The sequence below is a fragment of the Drosophila obscura genome, unplaced genomic scaffold (assembly GCF_018151105.1).
Source record: "Drosophila obscura isolate BZ-5 IFL unplaced genomic scaffold, ASM1815110v1 contig_1, whole genome shotgun sequence".
Classification (NCBI taxonomy): Eukaryota; Metazoa; Arthropoda; class Insecta; order Diptera; family Drosophilidae; genus Drosophila; species Drosophila obscura.
Window position 1 is genome coordinate 6,138,865 of NW_024542679.1, and position 12,734 is coordinate 6,151,598.

Genomic DNA, 12,734 nt, shown 5'->3' on the forward strand with positions numbered 1-12,734 from the left:
ATAAATCACACTAACACGCGCGGCTGTTCCTTCTTCTACTGGGTTCTTCTGTTTGGGTGCATTGCATCCATTGGAGACCGAACGGGTGACAACAAATCGAACGCGGTGGAGGAGCGCAACTAAGAAGTGTGCGTAGGTAAACGCTGCTTCATGGGTAGATTGCTGCGTGGAATTGATTGTAGAAATTTAAAGCACTAAGAGGACAAATATACAGATCAGAGAATGGCCAAAGAATTGGTTAAATTTAATCCATGCTAAGGTAGGTAAGGTAAGGTAAGGTGGAGGACCAGTAACTGCCATCAGCTAATCGTAGGTTCATTAAACAGAAGATAATGAATAAGAGAAGAGTTTCTCTTTTAAATTATTCTCAAGAAATGTTTCGAAATTTCATTGACAGAAACCCCGCCATAGAAAACGGAAGCCTTCGCTGATCTACTGCTTAGTTTAGCTATTTTTAAGCTACCCAAATCTCATTTCCGGAGAAAACTAAAACAAAACGAATCAATTAGAATCAATTCAGTTATTAGTGCCATTCGACATTGCTTTAGCCAATCAATTAAGGCGCCAAGGTACATCCGATCGGTGTCACCTTTTCGTGTACTGATTACCCTCTAAACATTCCAAAACAAATTCAATTCCGCAGTACCGTACCCCACCCAACCAGCCAGCCACCATTCGAGTCGAGTGTCTTAACTGTTTCTGGCGCGTGCTTGCGGGCCCACCAACTTGTACGATTTATGCATTTTATAATGCCTAATTGATTTGCCGCTCATAAAGTCATTTTACAAATGGGTAGTGCATCCCAGCCCCCACCCGCAAAATGAAGGCAAATGAAGTCAACTTTGGTATGGATTCGCTTGTTTTTGTGGGCTATTTCTGGGTACTGCAGCTAAACGAACTTAAAATGTTTGACGCGTGCGCGCGCGCACTTGCCAAATAATTTGAATCGAACGGAAAGCCTTGGCGGCCAGAGCACATGCACATCGTGGCCTAAATAAAATATGCCACAGAGCCACAGACAAAAGAAAAGCCCAAAACAATATACGCGACAAAGTTTCATTAATAATATGCATATTTGCAAAAACCATAAACAAAAACAAAAACAAATCATGTAAAAAGATGCGCGTACTCGAAATTATTATGGCTTTGCCTTTTTGGGTTTCACTGCCTGCCACAATTAAATTTGATGTCAGAGATCTGTCCGCTTTAATTTCCCTCAAACAAGTTCCTACGCACTCCACGCCACGCCACGCCACAACTTTCTTCGCAGAATGCACAAAAAAGAAGAGCCGACCGCAGAAGTACTTGCCAGTGACATAGATCTGGATTTAGGGCTGTCTCTCTACCACACGTTCTCAGAGCTGCTATCAATGTCTGCCTGTGACCTGAGAACCAGCCTAGAGGGCCGGCCCCTACCCCTGCTGCTGCATAATTGGGTTAGCATTACAGAGGAACAGAACCAAACAGAACCGAAAACAGAAAAGAACAGAACAAAACCAGTGCGGGGACTGCAGCAGCAGCAGCAGCAGCAGCTGGCAATTTATTCTGGCCATGGATCGGAGATCTCCCAGGCGCTGTTTCTCAGTTAGCGGTTATAAACAACGGTTTGAGCCTCCTCCTCCTGCTGCCGCCTGCCTGCTGGCTGCTGGCTGCTCCCTCTCACCGAAGGTCAGACTTAATTGGCCTCTGGGCACAGGGCCATGCCACGCCATGCCATGCCATGCCTTGCCTAGGCAACGACATCCATCCCACTCTCAGTCCCGTTTTGCATGCATTTATAAATAGGTCTCAAGGTCTCTTCCCCAGCGATGCGACTCTGCAGCCCCGGTGTGGAGCTTCTCCGTTCCGTTGCTGTTGCTGCATCGATTTATCGCCTTTTGATTGCTGCATTCCAAATGGGGGATTGAATCGAATAGCGGTGGAAGTGTCGGGAAGGGGGGGGAGGGCGTAGTGCGGAGTGTGGAGTGTGCGTGTGGGGCATTTGAGTTTACACAGCGATTGCTGCTAATTTTGTATGCTCCCCACTGGCGCTGGCTCGGTTCGAAACCATAAATCTTGTGGCAATTTTATTGATGTTTGCGTGTGCCACAGCACACCAGGCATAGGCGGCACTCCACTCCACTCCAACCTGATCCTGGTTAATCAAGAAATATGTATGATTGCATTGATTTGCCAGCAATTGGGAATCGGAAGCCAGCACTTTAGCTGCGCCGCGGGGCCATTCTGTGGACAGCCGAAGAACAGGAATCCCATAAAATTATAAATTGCATTCTGTTGGGCGATTCTGTTGTCAGTCGGGGGATATGTGTCAGTCGGGGGGCGTGGCTGTGTCTCTCTGGGCAGATAATGAGAAAATTGATGGTTCTGTCCGGCTAATAAAGACTTATGGCAGCCAAAGGCAAACTCAGAACACAGAACTACCAAGCAAAAGAATTTCAATTATCAATGGAATCGAAGTTCCACAATTTATGTTGGCAGAACAAAGTTTTGGAGCTAATCCCGACAGCTGCTGATACCCGAGAAGTGTGTGAGCAAAACACCCAAAAATATTGCCTGCGAAACTTTCTAACGAGTTCCAATCAAACATTTTAATTGAATTACCCAACAAGACACACGACGCGAGAGACTGTCATTCATGGAGGGGCTCTTAAGTCTTTGACAATTTAAGCTTATGTCATGTTTTGGAGCTGCTTACCTGTCCAGCACTTCCCACACACACACACTCCACAGTTCTCTTCTCTCTGTGTTCTCGATGCTCACTCTACTTGTAATGTCCCGCAGACACCTCGGACACTGTACCTCTCCGCTCCACACACACACACACCCAATCAACGACCAATAAACGGCCAATTAATCAACGTCAGCTGTGAACTTGAGGATGATTCGGATGCTACTATATGAACAGTAGCACCATGGAGGCAGAAGACAGAAGACAGAAGACAAAGACCCTAACTGTCAGCGACCTAACAAGTTTCAATCGAAACGAAAAGTGCCTGCAAATGCTCGTCGTAGAGTGGCGAGATCTCAATCTGCACAAGCCTTTGCCTAGACTTTGATCCATGAATATCAATGTGGATCGGGACTGAAAACAAAAAACCCTTCCCGGCCCACAGATTTACTCAGCCTGATAAGTGGCTCAGCCCAAGGCGACTCCCAATTAATGGTTTCTCTTAGCCAATCGTTCTCTCTACCTCTCTCTCTCTCTCTCTTATTGTGGCTCTCTTACACCTGCTGGCGCTGGTGCTGGTGCTGGGGCCCTGTTTCGTTGGCCATTTCTTTCGTTGGCCCGTCAACGTTGCTGCCGCTGTCGCTGTGGCTGCTTGGCTAATGGAAATGTTATAAACAGAGGCGTTGGGCCCGGCCACCATTCAGTTCATCTTCAGTCGTTGTCTGGCCCGCTTGGTTCTTTCCACCTAGGAGCAGGAGGTGTGTGTGTGATAGCCATTCGGCCTTCGTGTTTAGTGTTCCCTTAGCCTGAAACAAAAAAAGAAACAATCGTAAATTAAAAGCTCCACAGGATTGACTTTTTGTGTGTCTCAGTCTCTGTCTCATTCTTGTGTGTGTGTGTGTTTGTGATTTTTGTTGTTTCCGCGTGATAACCCAGAGTGCCATTCCTTTCGTTTCTCGTTCGCAGTTCAAGGATACCGCCACAAGCAGAGACACAGCCAAGGCCCCATCGTAAAACATCGTAAAGAACGTCTCAAGAACTTGGCATCATCATCAGAATGCATTTATTTGTGGTAAGTAAAAATCTGTGAAAATAAATTGAAATTCGCTGGGTAGTTCAGTCGTAAAACGAAACTAGTTTAGAGCTGGCCGCAATTAATCATTTGACTGCCCTACCTCCCTCCCACCCCATTGACCCTTTGGCTCGTTAAGTGGCCCAAGTTCGTGGCTTGAGTCTTTCGTTTCTGTTTTCTTTCACTTCCCGGAATGAACTTTCACTAAGCGACATTTTTTGGCAACAATCTTAAGTGGTTCTCGCCTCAATTCTTGGCTTCTTGGCTTCTTGGCTTGGCTTTCCCAGCTACGGAAATTAGCCTTAATTATGCCCTGTGCCATATGCACATATTATACGAATAATATGTATCTATGCTGCTTGGCCATATTTTTGGCTTTTGGCTTGGCATTTTAATTATCAGAAATCAATTTGAATGCCCAGAGAACTTTTTGTAACCCCCAAAAGAAGGAATTTTTATACCCGTACTCAAAAAAGAGTTAAGGGGTATATTAGATTTGTGGTAAAAGTGGATGTGTGCAACGCAGAGAAGGAAACGTTTCCGACCCCATAAAGTATATATATTCTTGATCAGCATCAATAGCCTATAGTCATATAGCCATGTCCGTCTGTCCGTCCGTCTGTCCGCTGTCCGTCCGTCCGTCTTGATGAGCGCCTGGATCTAGAGCTATAAGAGCTAGAGAAACCAAATTTGGTTTCCAGCTCATGTGATATCACACTGCTACAAGTGTATTCAAATTCGCCCCGCCCCCTTCCGCCCACACAAAGGACGAAATCTGTGGCAGGCCGTTAAAGATACGATAAAACTAAAACGCAGTATCGTAGAGATGCTCATATCTACCAGATTCTGAGTGCGGAGTGTGGAATCTGAATCAGATCGGATCATAACTATAGCCAGAATGAAGAATTTTCAGTTGCTTCCCCTCCCCCTCCCCCTCCCGTAAAATGTAAAATTTTTTTTTTAATTCTAAAATTCTAAAAAATCATCCTCAAAAATGTATATACTGACTGAGTACGGGTATAAGTAGAGTCGCGTCCCCAGAAGCGACTCACACGTTCCTTCTCGTTTGCTTTTAGTTCTGATTTCATTTCAAAGAACTTTTTCGTAGAATTTTTCATCCCCACTCTAAAAGTGAAAACCCTTTTGTACACCCCTCCAGCTCAGCACTCCACGCGGAACGTGACAGAATTCTGACTCCACCTCGAATTGAAAAGTGAAAAGTGATTCATTTCAATGGGCTGATTATCCCTTGCATTATTCATATTCGTATCAGATATATGTAGATATATCCACACGCCCTTTAAAGCACAAATACCTGAGTGCCTGGTCGCGTCCGTTGCCTGTAGGAAACAATGAATTTAATGTGTAACCATAATTTCGATTGAAAAGCCCAAATATCAATAAAAATCAGTATGCCAGAGGCGTAAGAAAATCATGCGTGGGCTAACCAAATGGCAATTAAAAGTCCCCCTGCCCATAAACAGAATTATGATATGCCCGAGAAGAACAATCGAATTTATTGGTGTGTGTGGGAGAACAGAACCCAAGTGCCACATATATATACGCTCGTATTAGAGGTGCAATATCATAAATTAATAAACCAATGGCTGATTGGCTGATTGGCTGATTGCTGGTGGTGACTCTCTCCAGTCCACACTGCTGTGTGCCCAGTGCCCATTGCCCAGTGCCTGCATCTGTCCATCAATCTCCCATCAATTGACTCCATCAGCGTCTCTCCAGAATATCATTTCACATTTAAGTGTCATCAGAGAGCGGCCGCCGAAGAACCAGAGATCTTGTTTGAACACTTTTATATCTTGTTTGAGAACATAAAATGCTGCGCGTAAACTTTGCATGCAAGACATTAACCCAGTTTATTTTTGGTTGGAGCACGGAACACACCCAATTTTATCTCGTTACCCGAGGGGCCCAGCCACAAAAGAAAGCCATCACAGAAGACAGACTGGACGGAAATACATACATCTTGGGTTACGTTGCCACAAAGTGCAAGAGAACTTGCAAATCAATGCTGGGCTTCGATCTGAACTCGGATCGGTGAGGTTCGACAGGCATCAGCCATCAGCATTCAATATCCAACATTCAATATCGAACATCCAACATTCAGCAGTTAATATCGAACATCCAGCGCTGTTTCAAGTTACGTTTCGGCTTCGAATCGTAACAGACGCCTAGAGGTTCAGGTCAATGACACAACACGAGCCCCAACTTCAGCTTTAGCTTCAGTTTTTGGCTTCATCTACAGCTGAGGTTGGAGCTGAGGATGGAGGTGAGGCTGGAGGTGAGACTGGAGCTGTAGCTGGTGCTGGCTTTTGGCTTTCATTGCTTTGCGTTCTTCGGCTTAGTGACATTTCTGTTTTGATAGATGGGCGTGCGATGCTAACGGTCGCTCGCCCAAGAAGATTGCGTCAATATTGACTTTGCCAAATCGTTCACACGAGAGAGAGAGGGAGAGAGGGAGAGAGAGAGAGATCGGGAGAAAGATGAAGAGATAAAGAGAGTTATATGCTGGCACACAGAGAGTGTGTGGTGTGTGTGTGTGCGGCAGGCAAATATTTGCTGAGCGTGAGGTTCGTGCTGGAAGGAAGGGGGAAAAGCTGACAAGTACGAGGAGTACTTCAATCCTCAGATGGTGCTGCGGCTCTCACTTTTCAGCCCGAGCCGGGCCGGGCTGGGCCACAGCTTAAAAGAAATTATGCAAATGCCTTGAGACAGCTGAGAGAACGTAGAGAGCGGGGAGAACGTAGAGAGCGGGGAGAGCGGAGAATGAAAGACTTTCGCGAGACACTTGACCGCATTCTTGGGGCCATTACGGCATCGGAATACCCAAAGACGGAGATTGAGTCCTACATACATCAGAACTTGGCACAGCGATTATCATTATCATTATCAGCACTTGGCTAACACACACATATATATATATATATACGCTTCTCTTTTGCAGCTGTCAACGCTACTGCTGGTGCTGGCCTCCCTGGCCGCCAGCCAGAGCCCACTGGATGCCGGTGGCGCAGCCGTCGAGTAAGTACTACTAGCCCCACTTCCAGCCCTCCCCCGAATTCCTAAGACTAAGCCTGAGACTAAGACTAAGACTAAGACCCTATTAACACACCAACAAAATGTATGCCTGTGCCTCTGTCTGTGCCTGTACCCTGTGGCTGTGGCTACAGTCTGTGCGCTAATCCAAAGTAGAAGTTGATGCTCGCTCGCTCGCTCGCTCGCTCTCTCTCTGTACCTGTCTCTCGCCCAGATTGTAGAATTTGTGACTAAACCCGGCAGAAGCCTGCAGAATTGTGACTAAACTGAATCCATCAAAGCTAACCCAAAATCATTGCCTTGCCAACATTCCCCCCCCCCCCCATCACCACCAACATTACCAACCAACATGCATTAGATTAGAGATTAGAAACGAAAGCCAACTGAGAGACAACCAACAACAAAATACCTAACTTTCGTTTGCAGAATCCAGAGGCAGCGGCTGATCAAATTTCCCGAGGAGTTTGATCCCAATCTGGCGCCGCCGACCGTCGAGAAGGCGGACGAGGCGAAGCGCATCCTCGAGCAGATTGCGCGGGTGAACGAGGCCTTTGGCTACGTGAAGAAGCAGCCGGAGCAGCCCAAGCTGCCGCCCATACTCGACTCCAGCCAGTATCTGTTCCCCAAGCCCGCCTACCAGCCGTTCCACGCCCAGCAGCACCACTTCGCCGGCAGCCACGGCCAGACACTGCTCGAGCCATCGATCCGTGCCGTCAAGCTGACCCGCAACGTGGCCGGATCGAGCTACAATCTGCCGCCAAGGCTGCGCCAGGCAACTGCTGCGCCAGCGCCAGCGCCAGCCAGCGAGGAGAAGCAATCGCAGCTGTACTTCCGACCCAACCAGGTGGAGCTGCCGCAGCCCACAACGGAGCAGGAGGCCCAGCAGCTGCCCGCCCACTTTGTCATACCCGTGCACCTGTACAGGCTGAACAAGGAGCAGTACCTGCGGGAGCATGCCGCCCAAGAGTACCGTGTCAAAGGCTACAAGATCATCGGTGACGTGGACAGCTTCTATGGCAAGGCCAAGTCGGGCAGGAAGCAGCAGGGCAAGACCACGCCCAAGTACCATCTCTTCTTTCTGCCCAGAGAGCTGGCCCTCAACGATGATGGCACACCCAAGCGGGGCAACGCAACCAGCACCAGCACCACCACAACCAAAGCCCCGGCTGCGCCACAGGGACTGATCCGTATGGACTCGCGCGAGAAGCCTTCCCACAAGCCGCACCGCACACAGCCGACACCCGTGGCACCCGTTGCGAATAGCCTGATCTCGGGGAGTCGCAAGCGAGTGAGTTCCACCGTGAAGCCCGTGCGTGGCGCCGGAAAGGAGGCGGAGCAGCAGCAGCAGCAGCAGCTGCCGGCCATTTCCACCAGCGCTGCGCCTGTTCACTTCTCGACGCTGCCCCCTGCGGGCGGACTGCTGCCGAATCGCAATCGGCTGAATCCGTTCCGCGTGCCCGGCATAAACATCGCCGATATGCAGAACCAGACATCGTCGGCCATCAAGAACGCCTTCCAGAATATATTTAAGATGCCCTTCCGACCGGCCGGAGCCCTGTCGTCCGGCTCCCAGCCCATCATCGTGGGCAGCGTTCCGCAGAAGCAGAAGCTGCAGCCGTCCAGCGACTCCCAGTTCGACTACAAGTGGGACGACGAGAAGGAGGGCGGCGGCGATGGGGATGGGGCTGGGGATGGGGACTTGAATGGCAACATCGAGGATCCGGAGAACACGGCCGCGGAGCAGGACAGCAGTGCGTCCGAGGAGAAGCATCTGTTTGGGCACAAGAACCGCCTGGGGGGCGGCGGACTGGTGCACACCATCGGCCAGGTGGCCACCGCACAGCAGAGCACCCAGAAGCAGGCGCTGCGCGAGGGCGGCATCATCATCCAGCGGCTGAAGGTGCGCAAGGGCGGCATTGCGATTGCTGGCCCAGGGGGCGTGGCCACGGCCGGCAGCGGCGGCACGGCCATTGTGGGTCCCGGCGGCTACGCGCTGACGCATCCGCGCAGCCTGACAATCGCCGGTCCCGGGGCCAAGGTGATTTCCATACCCGCGAACGTGGACCTGCAGGACGCCCTGGCACGCACCGATCTTGCGGCGAGGAGTTTTCCGCGCGAGGGCAAGGTGGTGGCCACCGGACCGACGGTTTACTATGCTCCGCCCACGGGTACGACGACGGAGGAGGAGGAGGCGGAGGCGGAGGAGGCGGCGGAGGAGCAGATGATGTTTGAGTCTGAGGCTTAACTTTTGCTTTAGTTTTGATTTTAGCTAGGATTCATTTTAGTTGGTAACTCGCTAGTAACTTAAATAAATGTTTGTATTTTTCGTAAATGTTTCGCTGTGCTTTGCTCTCATCGTGTACCCCACCACACACTGCCACACCCCGCACCACGTACCCCGTACCCCATACCATAGTAGTAGTAGATCTTTGCACATATTTTCACCCACTGCTAATCCTCATCCTCATCCACATCCACATCCTTCTGCTGCATGATGCTCTCTCTCCAGCCACTACTAACCCCACGAAATTGTTGCTGTAAATATTAAATTACTAACCGGCTGCTGCCTCTATCCTCTATCCTGTCCCCAAACTATGCTAATCCCCAAAGTGCCTACGGCTACTGGCGCACTGCCTCCTTCGAGGCCTGGCCGCCCGCACAGCTGCTCGCGAAGGCTAACCAGCCAACGGCCTATGGGGCCTTGCAGCCTGCTCTGATATACAACGCCCCCTACTATGCGGCCTACAGCCTGCCACTGGCATACGTGCTGCAACCCACCACAGCTGCAGCACCTGCCACAGCCGATGCAACAACCACCAGCACCACCACCACCACGATCAGACCCGAAAGCTCAGCCGAAGAGCTCGAAAAGCCAGAAAAGCTGCAAGCACAGCCAGAGCCACCAGCGGAGACACAATCCAATGGCGATCTAAAGAGTGATTCGGGTCTCCGCTCAGCGGTGAGCAAAATCAATCCCAACTACGTGATCGAGGAGATTCTGGCCATTCCCGGCAAGCATGTCATCTCCACTGCCAGCTCCTCCGCTGCCAGGCAGCAGCTACAGCAGCAGCAGCTGCGGAAGATCGCCTCCGGGGCAGCGAAGCTGAAGCGAGTGCCCGTCAAGGTGGAGGCCACGGGAAAGACCAGCAGCAGCAGCAGCTCGGGCAACATTCCGCAGATACAGTTCGGCAACTACTTCCTGCCCTACCGGCCGCTGCAGGCTCAGGCCATCCAGGGACGCAAGCAGGCGGCACTGATCCTCGAGCCACACTCCAGGGCTGTGGTGGGCAACGGCGGCACGGCCATTTCCACGCCCATCTCGAGGGCGTATCTGAAGAAGGGCGTGCCCACCAATGTGTACTTCAATCCGGACTCGGTGGCCATAGCCGGCGTGGGTGGCAAGGCGCACGCGACGGCAGACCTGGAGCTGGATCTGTTCAACTGAGAGCCAACTGAGAACGCTGATCCCCACGATGATGCTACCATATGATGATACCCATACTGATGTTCCTACGTTAAGAACAGAGGCCCGAATAATTGTGTCATTTCCTCCCCCCCGCTAGTCTGTAAATAAAGTAAACCCTAAAGTAAACAAACCCCTGTACAGCTTCCGCCTTGGCCACTGGCTCAGACTCTGAGTCTGAGTCTTGGCCACTGAGTAGTCCGTTAATCTGTATCCGTAGATTTCTGTAGATAAGTAGATGCAACGCTTCCGTCTATCCCACGCTTTCTTCCTCCAACGCACAGGCATCCAACCATTCTGCATTCCCCTCTCTCCGCACACACACACACTCTCTATAACCGACTATGTAACCCACCCCAAAAAGCAGACACAGATCGCGAGGCGCTCCACGGATCTACGAGGAGCATCCCTACTATGGCGGCCTGCGGGGCCAGCTGCTGCAGCTGCGTCCCCAGCGGGATGGCAGCCTCGGCAGCTACATCCTGCAGCGCCAGCAGCAGCAGCCGCAACTGAGGGCCGTACCCCGCGATGCGGATGACACCATCACCATTTCGGCGGCCAGCATCACGGCCACCGCCGATGGCAGCGGTTCCAGCTCCACCAGCAGCAGCAGCAGCAGCAGCTCGATCTCGGCCAGCGCCAGTGACTTTAACAGGATCCAGCTGGCAGCCGCGCGTCTGGTGGCTATCCAGGAGATGGCCAAGCGCAAGGGCTCGTTCAGCGCGGAGGACAATCAGATCTATGCCAGCAGTCTGCTGGAACTGGGCCAGGCCGCCCAGAGCCTGGCGCTGCTGCAGCAGACGGGCCAGATCAAGGACTTCAGTGTGCTGCTGCAGCCGGAGCTGTTTGCCACACCGCCGAAGCAGCCGTCGAACTTTGGCCTGGAGGCTGGCAACAATCCGGCGGACCAGAAGATCGACGAACAGAAGCTGGACGAGGTCACGGAGCAGCAGATCTCGCCCGACGACTTCCTGCCGCCCAACAGCGAGGATCCCTACGAGGATGTCAACGACAGTGTGTCCGTCATGGCCCCCAAGAAGGATGCGGCCGTGGCCGAGGCCAAGCCAGTGGGTGAGTGATCCTCAAGGAGCAATCCCAAAAGAAGGAATCTTGAATCTTTCACTGCTTGCAGGTCTGTCCATTGCCGGCGAGGGTGGTGTGGCCTCCTCCAAGCCCAATGCCGTGGCACTCTCCGGCCGGAATGGCCTGGCTGTGGCTTCCCCCAAGGCCACAGCCATTGCTGGCGTCTCACCCGAGGAGGCGGCCGCCTTCAGCATCTCCCTGCCGACCCGCAACCAGCTGGTCATCAAAACTCCAAACTCTGCCGCCGAGAAGGCCGCCATCGATGACTACGACTACAATGATGGCCCGCTGACCGTCGCCCGTTTCCCCCTGACCCGAGAGACGCCGCTCGTGCCGGTGCGCATAGCGAGCGCCGACTCGCTGGTGGACAAATGGCGCACAGCCATTGCCGAGGATTACGCTGCCCGTCAGGCTCAGTCACAGCTCCTGGCAGCCATGGGCTCCACCAAGCCCAGCATTCGCATGGCGCCCAAGCGACGTCTGCACTACGAATAATAGACGAGAGAGAGAGAGAGAGAGGTTGCTCCTCGCATGGGATTGTACAACAAAAACAAACACTTTGTGTGTGTGCCAGCTTCCGAATTGCCAATAAAATTTCTCTATTTAATTAACTTAATTTTCAACGTTTTTACTGCGATTTATTTTATTTATGCAAGCAAATTGCCAGGGGGAAGATCTGGGAGTCGCTCCAAAGCATTTGCAGTCTAAAAATATAAACAGATGGACGGAAATTCATTCCGCATGTGGAATAGCAATCCTAATAGGCGATCAAAACCCGATCTGAGGTACAGGTACAGGGACAGGTACGGGGACAGGTACAAGGACAGGGAAAACGCATCTAATTGCTGCGGGAAGTGATTATAGTTTATAGCGAGAATAAATTGACTTCCAGCCAGCGAAAAAAGAAAGAAAATAAAATGCTGAATGCTGAATGCAAGCATGTGCAAATCTTGATTAATCTTTTCCGCCAATGCAGGCAACATGAAAATAAATTATCTAAATGGTAGGGGCACATCCAGAAGAGATGCAGCTCGAGAGGAACGCATCGCATCGGATCGCATTCAATTTGCACCTGAACCAGTTGCCTGTGGCCAGTGGCCACAGGTCCCCAGATGCCAGTCTCCAATCTTGGGCTGGGCTGGGCTGTCAATGCAACTTCAATGCAATCGCCTGGCCATGCTTGACTTCTATTACGCGGCAGGTTTAACAAACTTCAGAGCTGCAGAGCACTTGGCCGAGACACTGAGAAGGAGAAGGAGAAGGAGACACAGACCAATACCACGATCAAAACGGAGACAGAGACCGAGACCGAGACGAACCACATCTACGTTGACCATCTGCCATCTGAGCAGCAACAGCAGCAGCAGCAGCTCAGAACCTGAAACCAGAAAAAG

The 12,734-nt window shown here is 51.3% G+C and overlaps 2 protein-coding genes across 4 annotated transcripts; both read left to right on the plus strand.

Annotated features, from left to right (window-relative positions):
• Positions 1–3,293: 3,293 nt before the first annotated feature.
• Positions 3,294–11,956, plus strand: LOC111067534. 3 transcript variants are annotated; one of them, XM_022356646.2, is made up of 5 exons: positions 3,326–3,426; positions 3,635–3,740; positions 6,703–6,779; positions 10,622–11,328; positions 11,390–11,956. In XM_022356646.2, the coding sequence occupies exons 2-5, from the start codon at positions 3,726–3,728 to the stop codon at positions 11,833–11,835; spliced, it is 1,245 nt and encodes a 414-aa protein (XP_022212338.2). In that variant the 5' UTR covers positions 3,326–3,426; positions 3,635–3,725; the 3' UTR covers positions 11,836–11,956. The 3 variants fall into 3 exon arrangements, with proteins under 3 accessions (XP_022212337.2, XP_022212338.2, XP_022212339.2); XM_022356647.2 differs by having other exon boundaries at positions 10,625–11,328; XM_022356645.2 differs by lacking the exons at positions 10,622–11,328; positions 11,390–11,956 and adding an exon at positions 7,221–9,126 and having other exon boundaries at positions 3,294–3,426.
• LOC111067535 lies at positions 9,352–10,411 on the plus strand (the record flags this gene model as incomplete). The annotated part of the gene is made up of 1 exon (XM_022356648.2): positions 9,352–10,411. A coding segment is annotated over one exon (888 nt), but the record flags the coding sequence as incomplete, so codon positions are not given.
• Positions 11,957–12,734: the final 778 nt, after the last annotated feature.

Bases quoted from the DNA above. Each gene is read 5' to 3' on its own strand.
- LOC111067534 (XM_022356645.2), top strand. The intron at 6,780-7,220 runs GTAAGTACTACT...TTTCGTTTGCAG, and splicing joins GCCGGTGGCGCAGCCGTCGA to AATCCAGAGGCAGCGGCTGA.